Here is a 17,129-nt window from a genome sequence, read left to right as displayed (position 1 = left end):
GATGTATTTTCATTGTTATAAATTGAACATAATTAAAGCATAGTGATTAATCACAAAAACAATATGTAATTATATATGTGCTTTCTGATGGTCTTAGGCAAACCCTGTGAAAGGGTCGTTCTACCCCCAAAGGGGTCACGACCCACAGGTTGAGAACTGCTGAGCTAAACAGATGAAAACACTGTTTCAGCCACATTGTTTTTAGCGCGGTAATGTCCAAAATATAACCTTTATATATGTGGCTCTTGATATACCAAACAAGATTAGAATTTTGAATGGAATAACTGCATCCAGTAACAATAATAAAATACTCTCTGTACTAGTAGATTAGTAATTAAGTAAACACTCCATTAATTCCGTGGAATGTGACTATAACAATGTAATCGTCATCATCAGCTCTAAACTTGAAAAATGTTCAGAAGGTACTGAGGCCTTCCCTGAGACATAGAGCAGCAGATGAAGAATTAAGAAACTGGACTTGAGATCCAAATCCACACAGTTCCGTGTCTGGCAATCCCTTAAACTAAGTAAAAAATCCAAGCACAGTGCACTGGACTATGCTTGGCCTATGCTTCCCAACATTTGCGTGGATGGATATTAACTCCACAAAAATATCCAGTACATTGGAAAAAAACACATCCTCCTTTGAAGCAGAGCAATATTTTTTTTAAAAATATATTTTATTGATTTTTTTACAGAGAGGAAGGGAGAGAGATAGTTACAAACATCGATGGGAGAGAAACACTGACCAGCCGCCTCCTGCACATCTCCTACTGGGGATGTGCCCGCAACCCAGGTACATGCCCTTGACCGGAATCGAACCTGGGACCTTTCAGTCCGCAGGCAGATGCTCTATCCACTGAGCCAAACCGGTTTCGGCAAGCAGAGCAATTTCAAATAAATTAGGGCAAAAAAACTAAAGACAAACTTCAATCAAAATATATCATCAGCCCTGGCTGGTTTGGCTCAAAGCATTGGCCAGCATATTGAAGGATCATGCATTCGATACCTGGTTAGGGCATGTGCCTCAGTTGTAGGTTCCCTTGCCCTGGAAGGGGCGTGTGTGGGAGGCAGCCAATCAATGTATACTCCCACATTGATATTTCTCTATTTCTTTCTCTCTCTCTCCTCCTTCCATTCTCTCTAAAAATCAATGGAAAAAATATCCTCAGGTGAAGACTAACAACAACAATATATATAATCAAATTCATTATTACTCACCTCTGAAACTCAGAAGCTAGATGCTGTGCTAAGGTTTCTGTAAATTGTGTACCTCCGATGTTATCATCAGTGTTTGTTGAAATAACACGATATATTCCACTGTTAACTTCCATGACACTGATAGATAAGGATGTTCCTCCAAGTTTGAACACCAAAATATTGCTTAAAAAAGAGATAACATGAGTAAGTTATGAGAACACAACATTTTAAAGCTAGGCTCCACTTCTTAAACTAAGGAGCCACTTAGTTTAATCCATTTAGATCACAAATAAGGAAACTGAAAATCTCATGAGTAACTAACTTGTCCATGGTTGTATGGTGATTGCTGGGAAGAGGGGTGTGGAGAGAGGTAGAGGAGGGTATAGGGAGGATAAATGATGATAGAGATTTGACTTGGGTTGGTGAACACACAATACAGTGTTGTAGAATTGTACACCTAAAACCTGTAAATTTTGTTAACCAGTGTTACCCCAATAAATTCCATTAAAAAAAAAATTGTCCATAGTCATCACTTAGTGATGAATTAAGCTTAAAAACTAGATCTTTTAATTTTAAGTCAAAATTATTTTTCATTTAGTTGTGCTGGTAAAATTGTATTCTTCTGAATAACTAGAGTTCAAAACACCAACTTTTTAAATAAAGAAAAGATTTGTGATTATAGTGAATTGTAAGAGAATTAAAAATAGAAATTTTGTGTTAATATTATCCAAGTTACTGCTGCAATAACATGTCTATAAACATGAAACATACCCAAAACTAGAAGCTAATTTCCTATGTATAAAAATTTATAATTTCTGTTATTTTACATTTATCTAGTTTACCTAAAAATAATTTCCTACTGATTTATATATATTCATTTCTTTACTCAAACTGTGAGATAAGATACAAGGTGAAACAATTAGAGAACATTAACACATCTGAATTAATTTCCTTGAAGCTGCATATGTCAGGCCTAGTAAGACAACTTTGACAACTAAATTAGGGGTATGTTTTACTGTTTCATAATCAAAATAATTCTTAAATCCTCATGTTGGATTTCTCGTCATCTGTCAAGATAAATGTGCATAAAACTACTCACTAGTTATAAACAAATTTAATAACTGAAATTGGTAGTAAAATTAAGTGTCCTAGCTTGATTTGGAATGTGGCTGAGCTTACAAATTTCAAATCTATCTCAATTATAGGGACAAAATGTGGGTCATAAGAGAAGGATAGATATGGTCAATCTTCCCTCCTGTTATGTCCCGTCTCTGCTCCCCTAGGACACCTTTCTCATCTATTTGAAAAACTCCAGTTGAGAGTTTTGATGTCTTTCCATTCACAAAGGCTTGGAAGAGCTGCATTTTATAATAATCTCTACTGATGTAATTGCTATAAATCTTAAATGTTTTCTGCACTGAATAATTTAAAGCTGAAAACACGATTTTTACCTTTTTCCAGCGGGGGACTCTTGTCCAATTCCATAAGCCAGGAGAGCTGCAGATGGTTCATGGATTAACCGCAAAACATTAAAGCCAGCAGCTCTGGCTGCTTCCCTGTGGACAATTTGCTTTCAGTGAATTTAGCATCACATGTTCAAGTGTACATTGTAGAAATGCTCTACTATAAGATTTTATGCAATAGCAAATAAGATTTCATAAGTAGAATATGGATGGTAATGATCTTTAGAAGCAATATAATAGGACACAAGAGATGAATGTAACTTTTGAGATCTTTTTCCATTTAATAATGTTCATTGCTTGATCTCTTCCTACTCATCTCTGCCTTCCCCGAGATTCGACAGCCTGTTCCATGCTTCTATATCTCTGGATCTATTTTGTGCGTTTATTTTGTTCATTAGATTCCAAATATGAGTGAGATCATGTGATACTTGTTTTTCTCTGTCTTAGTCTGCTTAGCATAATACTCTCCAAGTCCTGCCATGCTGTCTCAAAGAGTAAGAGACCCTTCTTTCATCCTGCTGCATAATATTCCATGGTGTAAATGTACCACAGCTTTTTTATCCACTCATCTATTGATGGGCACTTGGGCTGTTTCCAGATCTTAGCTATTGTAAATTACGCTGCTATGAACACAAGGGTACATATATTCCTTCTGATTGATGTTTCGGGTTTCTTAGAATATATTCCTAAAAGTGGGATCACTGGGCCAAATGGCAGTATGCATAACTCATGGACACAGACAACAGTGTGGTGAAGGTCTGGGGCAAGGGACTGGGGCAGGCTAGAAGGGGTCAATGGGGAAAAAAAAGAGGACATGTGTAATTCTTTCAATAATAAAGATGAAAAACAAAGAAAAAAGTAATTTTGTCCTAAAGTACAACTGATTATTAAGAATGAGAAACAAAGAAATAAAGAACAAATGAAAAAGCTGGAAATAGAGAGAACTGATCTTGTATAGAGAAGCTATCTAAAATGGAACCAATGTATTATATAGTACTAGAGGCCTGGTGCATGAAATTTGTGCACTGGCGCGGGGGTGGGGGGGAGGGGTCTCTCAGTCCGGCCTGCACCCTCTTGCAGTCTGGGAACCTTCGGGAGATGTCCGACTGACGGCTTAGGCCCACTTGTGGGGAGTGGGCCTAAGCCGTCAGTCGGACATCCTTAGAGCTGCTGCGAAGGCAGGAGAGGTTCCTGCCACTGCTGCTGCGCTCGCCACCCATGCGCCCAGCTTCTGGTGAGCGGCACTCACACTGACCACCAGGGAGCAGCTCCTGCGTTGAGCGTCTGCTCCCTGGTGGTCAGTGCGCGTCACAGCGACCGATTATTCTGCTGTTTGGTCAATTTGCATATTAGCCTTTTATTTTATAGGATTTTAAAGCGCTAATATGAATAGTATACTTATGGAAAACTAAAAATTTTCTTTGATCTGCTAAATGGAGTTTTCTTTGACTATCGAGCTGCTTCTGACAAAAGTTTGAGAAAGGTTTCTCTTTACCTTGTAAGTAATCTACCTAAAAAGCAAACATTTTATTTCATCAAAATAACTAGAGGCCTGGTGCATGAAATTTGTGCACGGGGGGTGGGGGAGAAGGCCCTCAGCCCGGCCTGCACACTTTCCAATCCAGGACCCCTCAGGGGATGTCTGACTGCCTCTCGCAATCCGGGACCGCTGACTCCTAATTGCTCGCCTGCCTGCCTGCCTGGTCGCCCCTAACCCCTCTGCCTGCATGATCACCCCTAACCACCTCTGCCTGCCTGATTGCCCCTAACTGCTCCCCTACTGGCCTGATTGCCCCTAACTGCCTCTGCCTCGCCCTGCACCCGGGACCCAGGCTTCCCTTCCTCTGGCCGGCCACAGGCACCCAGGACCCGGGCCAGCCGCAGCTGCAGGGGACCGTAGGCGGGGTGCTTTGCTTGGGCTGCAGCCGGAGGTGCCCAGGACCATGGGGCGGGTGGCTTGTCCCTCTCCCGGGCTGCAGCCTGGCTGGTCCCCATTCCTCTCTCCCCAGTGTTGAGTGTCTGAGCTGTTTGGCATGTGATGGCATGACAAACATTTGCATATTAGCTGTTTATTATATAGGATTTCTTATGCTTCATGTTAGTTTTATTGTCAGGTCTTGAATTACTTTTTCAAAACTGAGTCTACTCAATATTAAAAAGCTAACGTTTACTCACAACTATGTAACATGCTATATTTGTCTTTAAACTTTTATTTTAACTCACATTGGTTAAATAAATAATTAGGTATTGTTTTATAAAAAACTAGAGGCCCACTGCATGAAGATTTGTGCAAGAACAGGCCTTCCTTCCCCTGGCTGCCAGCACCGCCTTCACTCCGGCCGGAGCTGCCTTTCTGCCTTCGCTCTGGCCCGAAGCCACCTTTCCACCTTCCACACTGCCTAGAGGCCCGGAGCGGTTAGGGTGTGTGAAACGCCTGCATCATCGCCATGGCGATGACGCAAGTGTCCCACCCTGTCCCCAGCTGCTCGGTGTGTGTGTGCTGCCCACTGGCCCACCATCTTTATTGGGTTAATTTGCATATTCACTCGATTGGCTGGTGGGCGTCGTGAAGGGACGGTCAATTTACGTCTTTTATTAGCGTAGATAATAATGTTCAGAGTCTATTTTCTTAATAAAGAAAATACCATGTGTTTATACTTAACAAGAAAAAGAAAGCTCTCAAAAATGCCTATGCTTATAAACTTTAGACAAATTTATAACATTTTGCAATTTTCCAATTTATTTTAGAGTCAGTTTTTAATATCCCTCCAGTTCAAGTAAATGAAGCAATTCTCTGCCCCAGAAGCAACCTAGATGCTTGCCAAAACCTCATGTGGAACTGTATCCCAAAAGTAAAGACATGCATTCTCACCAATTGTATCTGCAAAATCTATAAAAACTACATGCAACTTTTTGGTTAGATGTTAAGAACTAAGGTGAAGGAATACCTGCAAACATATAAAATTTCCTATTTTTATATAATTTCAACATAAACCCTAATTACATAAAAATAAGGCAAAGTAATTCATAAACATCAACTTAACCTGGTAATTAAAAACATTTCTAATCAAAATAGATAAGAAGGTACATCTAATTTTATATTCTCTTGACATTTCATAAAAGATAGGAACTATTAATTATCAGTAACATACTTTTTACCATACTATTTACAAATACACGTTACAAATAAAATTTTATTGGCCAAGAGGTTTTCAAATGCAATTTTACTTTTTTACTATATGGTGATATTGTAAAATTTGTATTTCCTTTAAGCAAATAAAATAAACCCATATTATACTTACCCAAGAGCATTTTTTTGCTTTTCTCCAAAATCAAATGGAACAGTAATAACTACATCATTTGCATCTGAGCCCAAGACAGAATGTGCCGTTTCTATATATTAAAAAAACATAAAAATAAATTCTGATGACACAGAAATATATCAAGTGATACTTTCTGAGGTTTATCAATTTGCAGCAAAGATCTTATCACTATAAAGATTTTCCAGTTCACTTGCTGTCCCACCCTATTGATTTTCTTTTTTTGCTCTCTTAAATCATGCTTGTGGATTTGGTAGTTTGTGGACATAGAACTAGGTACTTTCTAAGGTGCCTGGCTCTTAGGCTTCAGTTTTAACCACCTCCCAAATTAGACTGGTTTTTATTGGGAATGAGCTTCTAATGTGTCAATGTAAAGACAAACAGTATAATGTTAGTTCAACACATTAAAGGGATGCCTCACATCCCACAAACTCAGTATAATCCCAGAGGTGATGCGAGCCTTATGCATAATCTACTCCAAAATATCCTAAATTGTTTTAAGAATGCCACTCAGCTCTAGCCCTCCTCAGAAGTGATGAAACCAGACCTACTTAATCTGCTTAACTATTGTTGAGAGTGTACTGTCAATTTTAAAGGAGATATAATATTCATTCTTCATCACATTTATTTGGCCACTTCATCTTAAGAAGTTTTGAAAATGCTAATTCAGCCCAATCCATTTACATTACTTCTAAGGAGACCAAAGTCAGGGAAGGTAAGTCATTACCCATAGTCACACAGCCAATTAGTGGCCCAGTCAGATAGAGTGTAGGTCTCCTTACTGCTAATCTGATCAATCAGCTGCTTCTCCCTAGGGCAAAAAATATGTCTACTTTTAAGGTCAACTCTTAAAAATTTTTTTGCTTTGGCTCAATACCTTTCATTTTACTAAATATCAGTCTGGCAACATCTTCTGGGTTAACAAATTTTGTTTCTTCTCCAGTATCTATTTTATATCGTAATTTCCCATTTTTTTCAATGACCTAGAAAGAAAATTGTAAGTGTTAAATAAGGAATAATTTTAACAAAAATATAAAGTTTCAAACCAATATTATAGGACAGCACCTTAGCAATTACTTTGTGTAATAGGGAAGTAATAACAGGACCATACTCACTAAACATTTACTTTCTGTGATGTATTTCTGAGCCTGTGGGTCATCAGAGCTGTTCATAAAGATAAAGATAATTAAGTATTAAAATCTGTATTGTTCATATATAAGTTTTAAAGAACACTATATTTTTTATTACCACTGAACAAATATAAAAATATAAACAAAATTAAGTTGCTTAATATTTTAAAAAACTTCAAAAAAATTTCAATTACAAAAAATCTTTACAAAGGTTATAGTAATTCTATTAAAGTGTTATTCTTTGCATTTGAAAGTAGCTCTTCCTTATTCTAATCTTACTGCTACTAATAGGTACTATATAATACATTTGGGGATGAATTTTCATAATGTCAATGATTTTGTTACATACTTCCCCATCTATTATTCTGAAGACCCAACCACTGAGATAAAAAGGACAAAAGAGGTAAGAATGCAAACTAAGGGCAAACCAGCATGCCTAATACCATCTTTGTTGCTTGGTCTGAACATGAATCAACACCCAAAATCAAGAGTGAGCAACAGTATAAATGTTATATATGGGAAGGTACACAGTACTACAGGTGGACAGATCTATATTACCCTAGATAAAGTGGGTACTAAATAAAAGTGCATGGCAATAAAAAAAAGGGTGTTTTGTTGCTCACAATAGTAATACCAATTTGTGTAGACTGTTTTCACATATATTACCTCACTTGATCTTCACAATACCTTAATGGGATTAATTTGGCAGACATTATTTTAGAGATAACAGGTTCATAGAGGGTCAATGACTTAACAGTTAATAAGGGGCAGAATCAGTATTTGATCCCAGGTTTTCTCTATCAGGGTATGGTTGTTCACTGCCTGGCAATAAGATGGTGCATGATTAAGTACTTCTGCCCCTTGAGCAGAAATAGGAATAACTGATTTTTGGTTTAATTTCATCTTACTGAGATGAAGTAAATCCGTCCCCGAAACCAAGCATGTCAAACTCAAAGGCTAACATGAGCCAAATAAACAAGGTTTAAGTTTATGTGGGGCACAAAAAAACAAAAGCCTCAATTTTCATAGAAACATAGGTTTATTTCGATAGAGATGTGCTGAATACAAAAGGCTGAAATGAGTAATCATTAACATAAAATAATAGAACACTTTAATAAAAATTAAGTTTTTCTTGAACATTAATTTACCAGACACTGAATAACTGCACAAATTAATAAGTGCAATGCAAATAAACCTATTTTTCTTGTTCTCTGAAAGACAAATATTTCCTGTTGCGCACACCAAACAAGTCAGTCCAAGACTAATGATGTGGCAATCGGCTGCTAAAATATTTGCTGCTAGTATTAGTGGAGAGAAATGGTGTGCCTGCACGTAAGGGAAATGAATGCAACATGAGTATAGTAATCAGTCATTAGTGAACGTTGTAGTTCATTATTAATACTTATGTATAACAGGATATTGTAAAAACTAAGTTATGAAATTTTTATTAAAATGTTTCTTACATACCATTATATTGGCTGGGCCACAAAAATATTCGTTGTGGGCCACAAGTTTGACATGCTTGCCCTAAATCCTTCTTCCAAGGGCTGTGGCTATTCTGTTCAGAAACCAGTCTTAAATGTTTAATAAGAAGAGGTGGAAATGAATAGTGGCTAACTGCTAAAGCAAGCATGTTATACTATCAGTGAATATTTTAGCAGCCGATTGCCCTGTCATTAATCTTGGACTGACTTGTTTGGTGTGCGCAACAGGAAATATTTGTCTTTCAGAGAACAAGAAAAATAGGTTTATTTGCGTTGCACTTATTAATTTGTGCAGTTATTCAGTGTCTGGTAAGTTAATGTTCAAGAAAAACTTAATTTTTATTATTAAAGTGTTCTATTATTTTATGTTAACAATTACTCATTTCGGCCTTTTGTATTCAGCACATCTCTATCGAAATAAACCTACGTTTCTATGAAAATTGAGGCTTTTGTTTTTTTGTGGCCCACATAAACTTAAACCTTGTTTATTTGGCTCGTGTTAGCTTTTTAGTTTGACATGCTTGTGCTAAAGGGTTACTGAACATCTGATAACCCTACCTGTATAATTAAGAGAAAGACAAAAGGGTTGTTTAAAATTACCTAATTTGGCTTAGAAGTCTGTCTGAATACTTGCAGATTCCCCACACTTCCTTCTCTATCACCTAAAAATTAGTAGTGAGGAAACAGGTAAAATAGCTGACCCAAAGTCACATGGTTAATGGCAGAATTGGCCAGAATCCAGATCTTTAATGCAAACTTTAGTATTCTTTCCACTGAACCCTCCTCTTCTTCCCTTTTCAAACACCCAATAGACCAGCGGTTCTCAATCTGTGGGTCGTGAACAATGAAAATACATCCTGCATATCAGATATTTACATTACGATTCATAACAGTAGCAAAATTACAGTTATGAAGTAGCAACGAAAATAATTTTATGGTTGGGGTCACCACAACATGAAGAACTGTATTAAAGGGTCGCGGCATTAGGAAGGTTGAGAACCACTGCAATAGACTATATCCTAGACAAATATTTTAAGAGTAAGAATCAGATGAAGTGTGCCTATAGTAATTTTTTTGCACCAATATTGTAAATTGTGCACCTTTACCAGTTGTTTTAAGACTAGAATTTAAGTCAACCAGGATAATTTATCCTATTGTGTAGGCTACCTACCACTCAGAGAAGTTATTTGCTGGGAAAAGATATTTTATGGAATTTATAAAACTTGTAGAAAGGAAAATTATTTCTCAACTGCTATGCAAAAAGGCCCTAGCTTATGTGAAGACAGAAAGCACACATAGCTCTTGGAGGCTATGTATAGGCAAGAACCTGGAGATTAACTAGAAGAAAAGCAGAAAACAGAGAATGCAGGTGACGACAAATGATCACGGATAGCACCAGAAAGTAGTGAACTGACTCACAACTACATACAAATAAAAACTTTATTTGTCCACACCAGGATTAATTATGTAACAGAAAAACAAAGGGTGGTGGGAGGTTAGTATACATAGCACCTTATTTACATCATGGTCTTAAGGAGGCAGAATGTTAACCCTACCATAGTATCACAACCTTTATCAGCAATGCCATTTTCTCTTCCTCCTCCTTCCTTACATGTCTCTTGCATGGTCAGCAGGCCCTTAGACCGGGCACATACCAGCACTAACATGCACAGGGTCTTCTTTCCCACTACTGTCACAGTATAGTGCTTTCCATGTATGAAAGCATTTTTACATTTATCTGTTTCTTTGACCCTCACAACAATCCCGTGAGGTAGGTAGAATAGTTACCAGTTTCTTAATAGGTGAGGATCCTGAGATATACTAGTAGAATGGTAAAATGACCCACTTAAGGATGGACAGGTAGTAATGGTTTGGCCTGGAACTTAAGTAGGATTTCTGGGCTTGTTTTCTTTCACATAACATCCCCTTATTACAACTTCCCTCCTCTATAATATTTTGCCTATTTTTGTTCTGTTCACTTCTTTAAGTTATTTTCCTTTAGTTTTATTCCCACATTAAGGTTACATTACCCATTAGCTTTTTACAATACTACCTTCAAAGTTTAACTCCACTTCTATACTTTAGCACTTCCTTTATCTTAAATAAATCACTGCCTATTTATTTTGCTATCATTAATAGATTAATATAGTACAGGCCTCATTTTTCACCAAGTATTTCCCTGTTTTCCAAAATGTCTACCTATCTACATTAGTGTTATCTAGTTACAACTGACACATATCCCGCCATTTAGTGACCTAAAACAACTCAAATGATTTGCCAATGTAACTGTGACAGGATTAGAACCCAGGAGTTCTAACTTGATTCCAGTGTATGCTACCACAGCAGCTGCTGCCTCCATCCATTACCCACTCAACAGAGCAGCTCACTTGCTTGACATCTATTCATGGTTCCAGGTATGTTCCCACTGTTTTTTAACTATTTATTCACCTATTTGTATTTCCTGCATTAAGCACCTAAGCCTGCAAAATATAAAACTTCTTCCAACATGCTCAGACTTTTTTTCAGCCTCGAGATTGAAGAAAAACTTTTTAAATTGGAAATATGGCTCAACACCTGTGTTTTGGGGGGAAAATGGAATGTGTTTGTTGAGAACCTGTGCTTAAAAGGAGTTATTTATTGCAAGCAGTCTTTATTCACACCACCCTCAACTCCTTCCAAAGCTATTCTTTTCCACAACATGCCACTAACTAGGTGATTTTTCGTCTACACCAGTGATGGCGAACCTTCTGAGCTCGGCGTGTCAGCATTTTGAAAAACCCTAACTTAACTCTGGTGCCGTGTCACATATAGAAATTTTTTGATATTTGCAACCATAGTAAAACAAAGATTTATATTTTTGATATTTATTTTATATATTTAAATGCCATTTAACAAAGAAAAATCAACCAAAAAAATGAGTTCGCGTGACACCTCTGACATGTGTGTCATAGGTTCGCCATCACTGGTCTACACCATGTGAGAAAAAGTGATTTTGGAAAGTTCCCTAGAAGGAAAGTTTTCTAGTGCTTGCCTTCTGTAACATACAACACAGGAACAACACTAACAAAAAAGAGTGAAATTAGCTAAAAAGCACCTGGGAAACTGATATTATCCCAAATCTTTCCAAGATATTCAATTAGCAATCGAAATTTTACAATATGTAATTATGCATGTAAAGGACCCAAGTAATATAGAATGCAAAGAATTTACTTACATTTAATATTTTATAAACAGCCAATATCTCATTATATTGGATTATCAATATGAACCATAACATGATTGTGGCTTCCTATTAGTTTTGAATTATATCCTATAGAGACTAAGAACTATTAAAATGGAGGGAAAAATGGTTTGACTATTGAGTGCTTACTAGTAGGAATGTCACAGACAGCAGTGAAAATGAGAGAAAGGTACAAACAGATGTTGTGTCTATAGTAGTCTTGAGCTACAGAAGCATTAAAAAAAATTGAAGACTTTAAACTTCAGAAAACAATCAAGTTAAACAACTATTCAAGCAATGAAATCATCATGGTATACAACCATAATTCTATCTTGTCAACTAATGTGCCGCATCCTTGCCTTACCTCAGCCAAGGTCATATACATTTAATAACTTACATGTGTATATAGTGCTTTTAAACCCTTTCACATCTATTAGCCATTTGATCCTCACAACATCCCTGTGAGGTAGGCAGGTTAGGAATTGTTACCTAGCTCCCATTTTACTGATGAGGAAACTGGTGCAGAGAGGTAAACTAAATTGCCTCATATCAGTGACAAAGCCAGGGCTAACTAGCTCTGGAGTTGGCTCCATCCATTTTCCATTAGGCCACCTCTCACATATCTGAAGTCTTTGAATTAGTGGAGAAGTTTGGGAAAAACAACTAGCATGTATATTCCTACTCTTCTGTATATCTGCGGCTCATCCACTCTTTTCTCTCAGGACATGGAAAAAGATCCAGGTCACCAAAAGGCAAGTCTTGGATATGGGCTTCTATCAGTTTAGGGTATATACCCTTTTATCATCAGTTCCTAACTTTTGGTGTTAGAAATTAATCTCTGAAGCAATTTTTCAAGCCCTAGCTGAAAAGCACTGGTTGCCTCTTCCACTGCTGTTGCCAAGCGTCTCACTGCAATCACGGCATCCCTGCGGAGCTCATTGGCAGTGTCTTGCTGAGCACTGGCCTCCTCACCAATAGCAATCAGCCTGTCCAATTTTTCTTCCTCACGTTTTGAAAGTTCTCGTGCCAATCTCCTGTTTTCTGCCAATTCAGCTGCAATAGTCCTGGCCACTGACCGCCTTCTTCGTCTTGCCCACCTTGGAGGGGGCTCACTGGTCAAAGGCCTATCCCCACCAGAAAAAGGAACTCCGGAGGAGATTGGAGGCTGCTGTGTGAAGGCCACCCCAGGAGTGTTTCGGCCCGTGCTGGTGCAGGGACTGGGCTCACCGGACACACCCAGTCTGGTCATGGGGCTGCTCTGACAGGGAGCAACTGCACCTCTGAAAAGGTGGTGGGAACTGTTGTAGCTGGGGGTCCCTTGAGAGCACCCTGAAAAACAAAGCAACAATGTTGCAGAGAGGGCATTCCAGCTAAGGGAATGCATGGAGCCAGCAGCAGAGCTGAGAGACAATTACAAAACTGTGGTGGATCCTGGAAAATCCTCTTTCTACAAGGGACTGGGAAGAATTCAGTTCTTTGGTCTGGCCATTTTAGCCTATATTTCCAAAACCTTCCCTTTATCTTACTGAGCCCCTTTCCACTTAGCTATCCAACCCACTTTATATCCATAAATGCCTAAATACCCATTATAAATATTGCCAAAATAGTTTGGTTCTAAAGAGCACTTCTACATTTAAAGAGTTCTATACCTTACATACCTAGGGTCATAGCTTTTAAATACCTGGAGCCCCTTATCTTATAATTAGGTTTTTTAAAAAGAGGGCAGGGGCAAAAACAGGGGTTATGTTAAAAAAAAACAACACACACACCATCCAATCATATACTGTTGTTTAGAACCAAGTGACTCTGGGACCCAATCCTTTACATGTTTGGAAATTACCTGCACCTGAGGATTCATCCCAGGAGTCCTCAAGGTCACTGGTTTCTTGCATCTGGTCAGTGATTCTCAGTTGACAATCCTCATCTGATTCCTTAACTGTTTTCGAGATAGGCTGATGATCTGCTGCCTGAGTCCTTTTTGGTTTCAGAATGCCGGTTCCCTCTTCCCCTGGGTTGTCAGAGGCCATTAAGTTCTGAGTGTAGTGCTTGGCCCAAGCAGTATCCTCCATTAAGTTGTCTGGGTCAGTCACTACCTGATTTCGGAGAAGCTGATCCAAGGTCTCATAAAATGGACAGTGTGGTGGGTCACCCATACTTGTGGCATGGGCAACATATGCCTTTAAATATAATGCCTTCAGAACTTTAAACTTGGAGCGGCACTGACGATCGGTGCGGCGGAAGCCTTCCTGCTGCATTCGCTTAGACACAGCCTGATAGACATCTGCATTATGATGCACAGTCTGGAGGCGTTGAATATATTCTGCCTCGCCTAGTATGGAGAGAAGAGTTCGCGTCTCCTGTCTGGACCACCGGATGCCCGCACTGCTATTGGAATTGGCCATAGTGGACTGGGAAGGAAGGCTAGCTGAAGAAAGCTCCTGGACAGCAAGGTGCAAATCTGAAGGTGTGGGGAAACTCTGGGTGCTTTCAGTTTATTTCCAGGAGCCAACGGATTCTTCCCTCTCAGGACTAATTGCTGAGAAGCCAGATCCAAGGACCAAATTTCTGGCTGGAAGGCCACAGGGGAATGAGAGTTACAGGAAGGGTGTAAGGATAATTGTGGCAGCAAGTTAAGCTGTGCTACCTGTAAGTAGGTCACAAACAGGTAGGATGCCAAGACTGAAAAAGCCCAACTTTGGGAGTTCATCTAGGATAGACACTGCCCCAGGGGCTAAAAAGGGCCTTACTGACTTGATAACAAGGGGACTGGCTCCTCCATGAAGCACAGAATGCTTCCAAGGCCGAAACCTGAGATACCTGTGTGTCTGTAAAAATCACCTATTGTCTTCTAAGTAGACAGACGAAGTGGGAAATCCCTGAGCATGAGGCAGCTAGCAGGACCGTGGTATAGCAGTTTGTCTGAAGGGTGCTCATCCTTCACTAACCTTGCTGCAAGCAGCATACTGTGGCTATGTATTACCCATCTGACTGTCACCATTGCACTCCTTCGTTAAAGGATAACTTTCAGGGCCAGAAAAGTAAGCTTAAGTTATTCTTGTTAATACAAAGCTTTTTGCATAATATAGCAAAAAACAACCACATCTTTACTCCAACTGTCTGCCCCAAAACAGCAGCATAAAACAAATAAGACTACTAGGGAATAGATCTGTGGACATATTCTAAATCTTGATTATATCAATGTCAGTATCTGGTTGTGATACTATAATTTTGCAAGATGTTATTATTGGGAGAAAGTGGTAAATCCAGTAAAATACAGCATCTCTTTGTATTATTTCTTACAACACTATTTACAAGTACTCAAAATATTAAAGTTCAATTAAAATAACAGCTGGCTGCATACAGTGAATCTAGCTTCAACATCCATCTATAACTCCTTGTTTTTCAGAACTTAAAATTTGAACATCTTTGAAACCACCTAATTTATCATCATCATCATCACCACAAAAATTTGAATTCTCTATAAAATACTGTAGTTTCTGACTTAGTGCATAGATATCCTAAAAGGGGGACAAAGTAAAGTTCAATTTAACTACACACAAGTAAAGGATAATAAAAAGTACCTGTATGTATAAAAAAATAAATCAACATATAAAAATTTCTATTTAAATTTTCAACAGAACACAGAAAGGAAACAACCTGGGCCCAATTTATAAGTCCTGAATTGTAGTCCTATCTAGTTCACCTCCCTTACTAATTTAGGAATACCATAACTCCTATTTGCCTTGATTTTTCTCATCTACAAATGGGAAGAGATAAAACCTGCCCCACTAATCTTATAGGGACTTGAGAGGATTAAATAAAATAATAGATGTGAAAGCACTCTGAAAACTTAAAAACATTATTTCAAGTAATACTACTACAGTGAAAATGAAACCTCCTAAGTATTATGATAATCTATAATTTGAGGAGACATGAGTCTGGGGAAGCAAGACTCTTTAATCTTTTAATTAAAGCTGTAACAGATGATTAACCTGATTCTTGCGTAAGATGCTAATTAAACTGTTTCTCTAATGATTAAATTTGTAAGCCACTGGAAAAGTTAGTTCCCAGAAAGTGTCACAAAAGGACCCAAAGAAAATCGATAGCATCTACATAAATTATAACCAAATGTAATAGATTTTGCAAAAATCAACCACAGTGTAAAGAAGCCATCAAATTCCCCCCAAAATCTTTTAAGTTCTCTCAGTTAAAAAAATATTGAAATATAAAAAATCCAAATTACCACCTCTGAATGACACAAACTATCAAAATGAAAGGAATGTTGGTATTTATCAATACAAACAGACCTGTCAGCAAGAAATAAACATCTGAGTGAAACTCATCTTTGAGAAGATTTGACACTAATCATCAAAAGAAACTGGCTACTGAAGTACTCTCTGAAATAACTCAGTCAGAAAAAACTGGAAAAAAAAACAAACCCCAGAAGAAACAAATGGTGTTTCTAGTTTCATTCCACATTACGCTTAGAATGTATACACACATTTTTATTACCTATATGTTGAAGTGATATTTTATTCCATACCTTCTGCCAAGGATCTGCTTTACTTTCATGACTGTATTGGAAATATTTCTTATTCTACTTTGTTTTGCTGCCAATCCAACAACCTGAAAAAGAGCAATATATTACAATGCATGTAATTTTCACTTATTTCAAAGCAAAAATGTGAGGGGGAATAGTACCTCTTCATTTTCTGAGTAGGCAACAACAGCTGGAGTAACTCTGTCACCCGCATCATTTGCAACCACATCAGCCCGGCCATCCTGGAGAAAAATATATGTTACTTTGAATTAAATATATAGACTCATAGGACATATTCAGACATATGTGGGCCAGTGTTACTTTGCCATCTATGTGGAAAGAAATATTGATCTAGCAATATTTTAAACTTGTAGACTTAACTGCAACTATTAATTTCCTAGATTTTATGAAAGGCCAACATTCCATAAAGAACTGCTTCAACCCCCCCCCCCCCGCCCCGTCTTCTCTGCACAGTCAATAATGGAAACAAACATAACTACCTGTCTATATCCAGTAATAAGTGTTATTTCACCACCCTTTCTCCTCCTCTTCCTTCCCCTACAAATACCTCTTTCTCCACTTTTCTACATGTGATGAAGAGGCACTAACCCTTTGGCTTTCCCTGACAAGTCATCTGACATTTAAACTAGCGTCAGGGGAGTCGAGTATTACTGTTCCTTCCGCCTCCCCCGACGAGGAAGGCCACCACCGCTTGCCACGCTCTTCTTCCCAGAAAGGCCAAACCAGTAGACCGCGCACCACCAACTCGCTC

At 38.2% G+C, this 17,129-nt stretch overlaps 2 protein-coding genes across 12 annotated transcripts in view; both read right to left on the bottom strand.

Annotated features, from left to right (window-relative positions):
* HSPA14 (heat shock protein family A (Hsp70) member 14) overlaps positions 1 to 17,129 on the bottom strand; it is a 55,740-nt gene that overhangs the window by 38,086 nt on the left and 525 nt on the right. For 8 of the 9 annotated variants that reach the window (XR_004967276.1, XM_036307292.1, XM_036307296.1 and 5 more), the window contains exons 2-8: positions 16,519 to 16,599; positions 16,361 to 16,443; positions 7,099 to 7,147; positions 6,861 to 6,966; positions 5,966 to 6,056; positions 2,652 to 2,756; positions 1,222 to 1,383 (exon numbers count right to left, since the gene is read on the bottom strand). Coding sequence is in view for 8 of the 9 variants with exons in the window: in XM_036307292.1 (XP_036163185.1) it covers positions 1,222 to 1,383; positions 2,652 to 2,756; positions 5,966 to 6,056; positions 6,861 to 6,966; positions 7,099 to 7,147; positions 16,361 to 16,443; positions 16,519 to 16,599 (677 nt within the window). In the remaining variant the exon portion in view is untranslated. The remainder of the gene's footprint in view (positions 1 to 1,221; positions 1,384 to 2,651; positions 2,757 to 5,965; positions 6,057 to 6,860; positions 6,967 to 7,098; positions 7,148 to 16,360; positions 16,444 to 16,518; positions 16,600 to 17,129) is intronic. The other variant, XM_036307294.1, reaches the window with a different exon arrangement.
* Positions 11,444 to 16,575, bottom strand: LOC118655467 (zinc finger and SCAN domain containing 29). Of its 3 annotated transcripts, none has more exons than XM_036307301.1 (4): positions 16,519 to 16,575; positions 16,361 to 16,443; positions 13,658 to 14,386; positions 11,444 to 13,146 (listed from the first exon to the last, which is right to left on the bottom strand). In XM_036307301.1, the coding sequence occupies exons 3-4, from the start codon at positions 14,217 to 14,219 to the stop codon at positions 12,629 to 12,631; spliced, it is 1,080 nt and encodes a 359-aa protein (XP_036163194.1). In that variant the 5' UTR covers positions 14,220 to 14,386; positions 16,361 to 16,443; positions 16,519 to 16,575; the 3' UTR covers positions 11,444 to 12,628. The 3 variants fall into 3 exon arrangements, with proteins under 3 accessions (XP_036163194.1, XP_036163195.1, XP_036163196.1); XM_036307302.1 differs by having other exon boundaries at positions 13,658 to 14,146; positions 16,519 to 16,573; XM_036307303.1 differs by lacking the exon at positions 16,519 to 16,575 and having other exon boundaries at positions 13,658 to 14,146; positions 16,330 to 16,443.

This window comes from Myotis myotis, unplaced genomic scaffold (assembly GCF_014108235.1).
Source record: "Myotis myotis isolate mMyoMyo1 unplaced genomic scaffold, mMyoMyo1.p scaffold_m19_p_46, whole genome shotgun sequence".
Taxonomy (NCBI): domain Eukaryota; kingdom Metazoa; phylum Chordata; class Mammalia; order Chiroptera; family Vespertilionidae; genus Myotis; species Myotis myotis.
The sequence above is the reverse complement of the archived record's forward strand: the minus strand, read 5'-3'. Positions and strand labels throughout refer to the sequence as shown.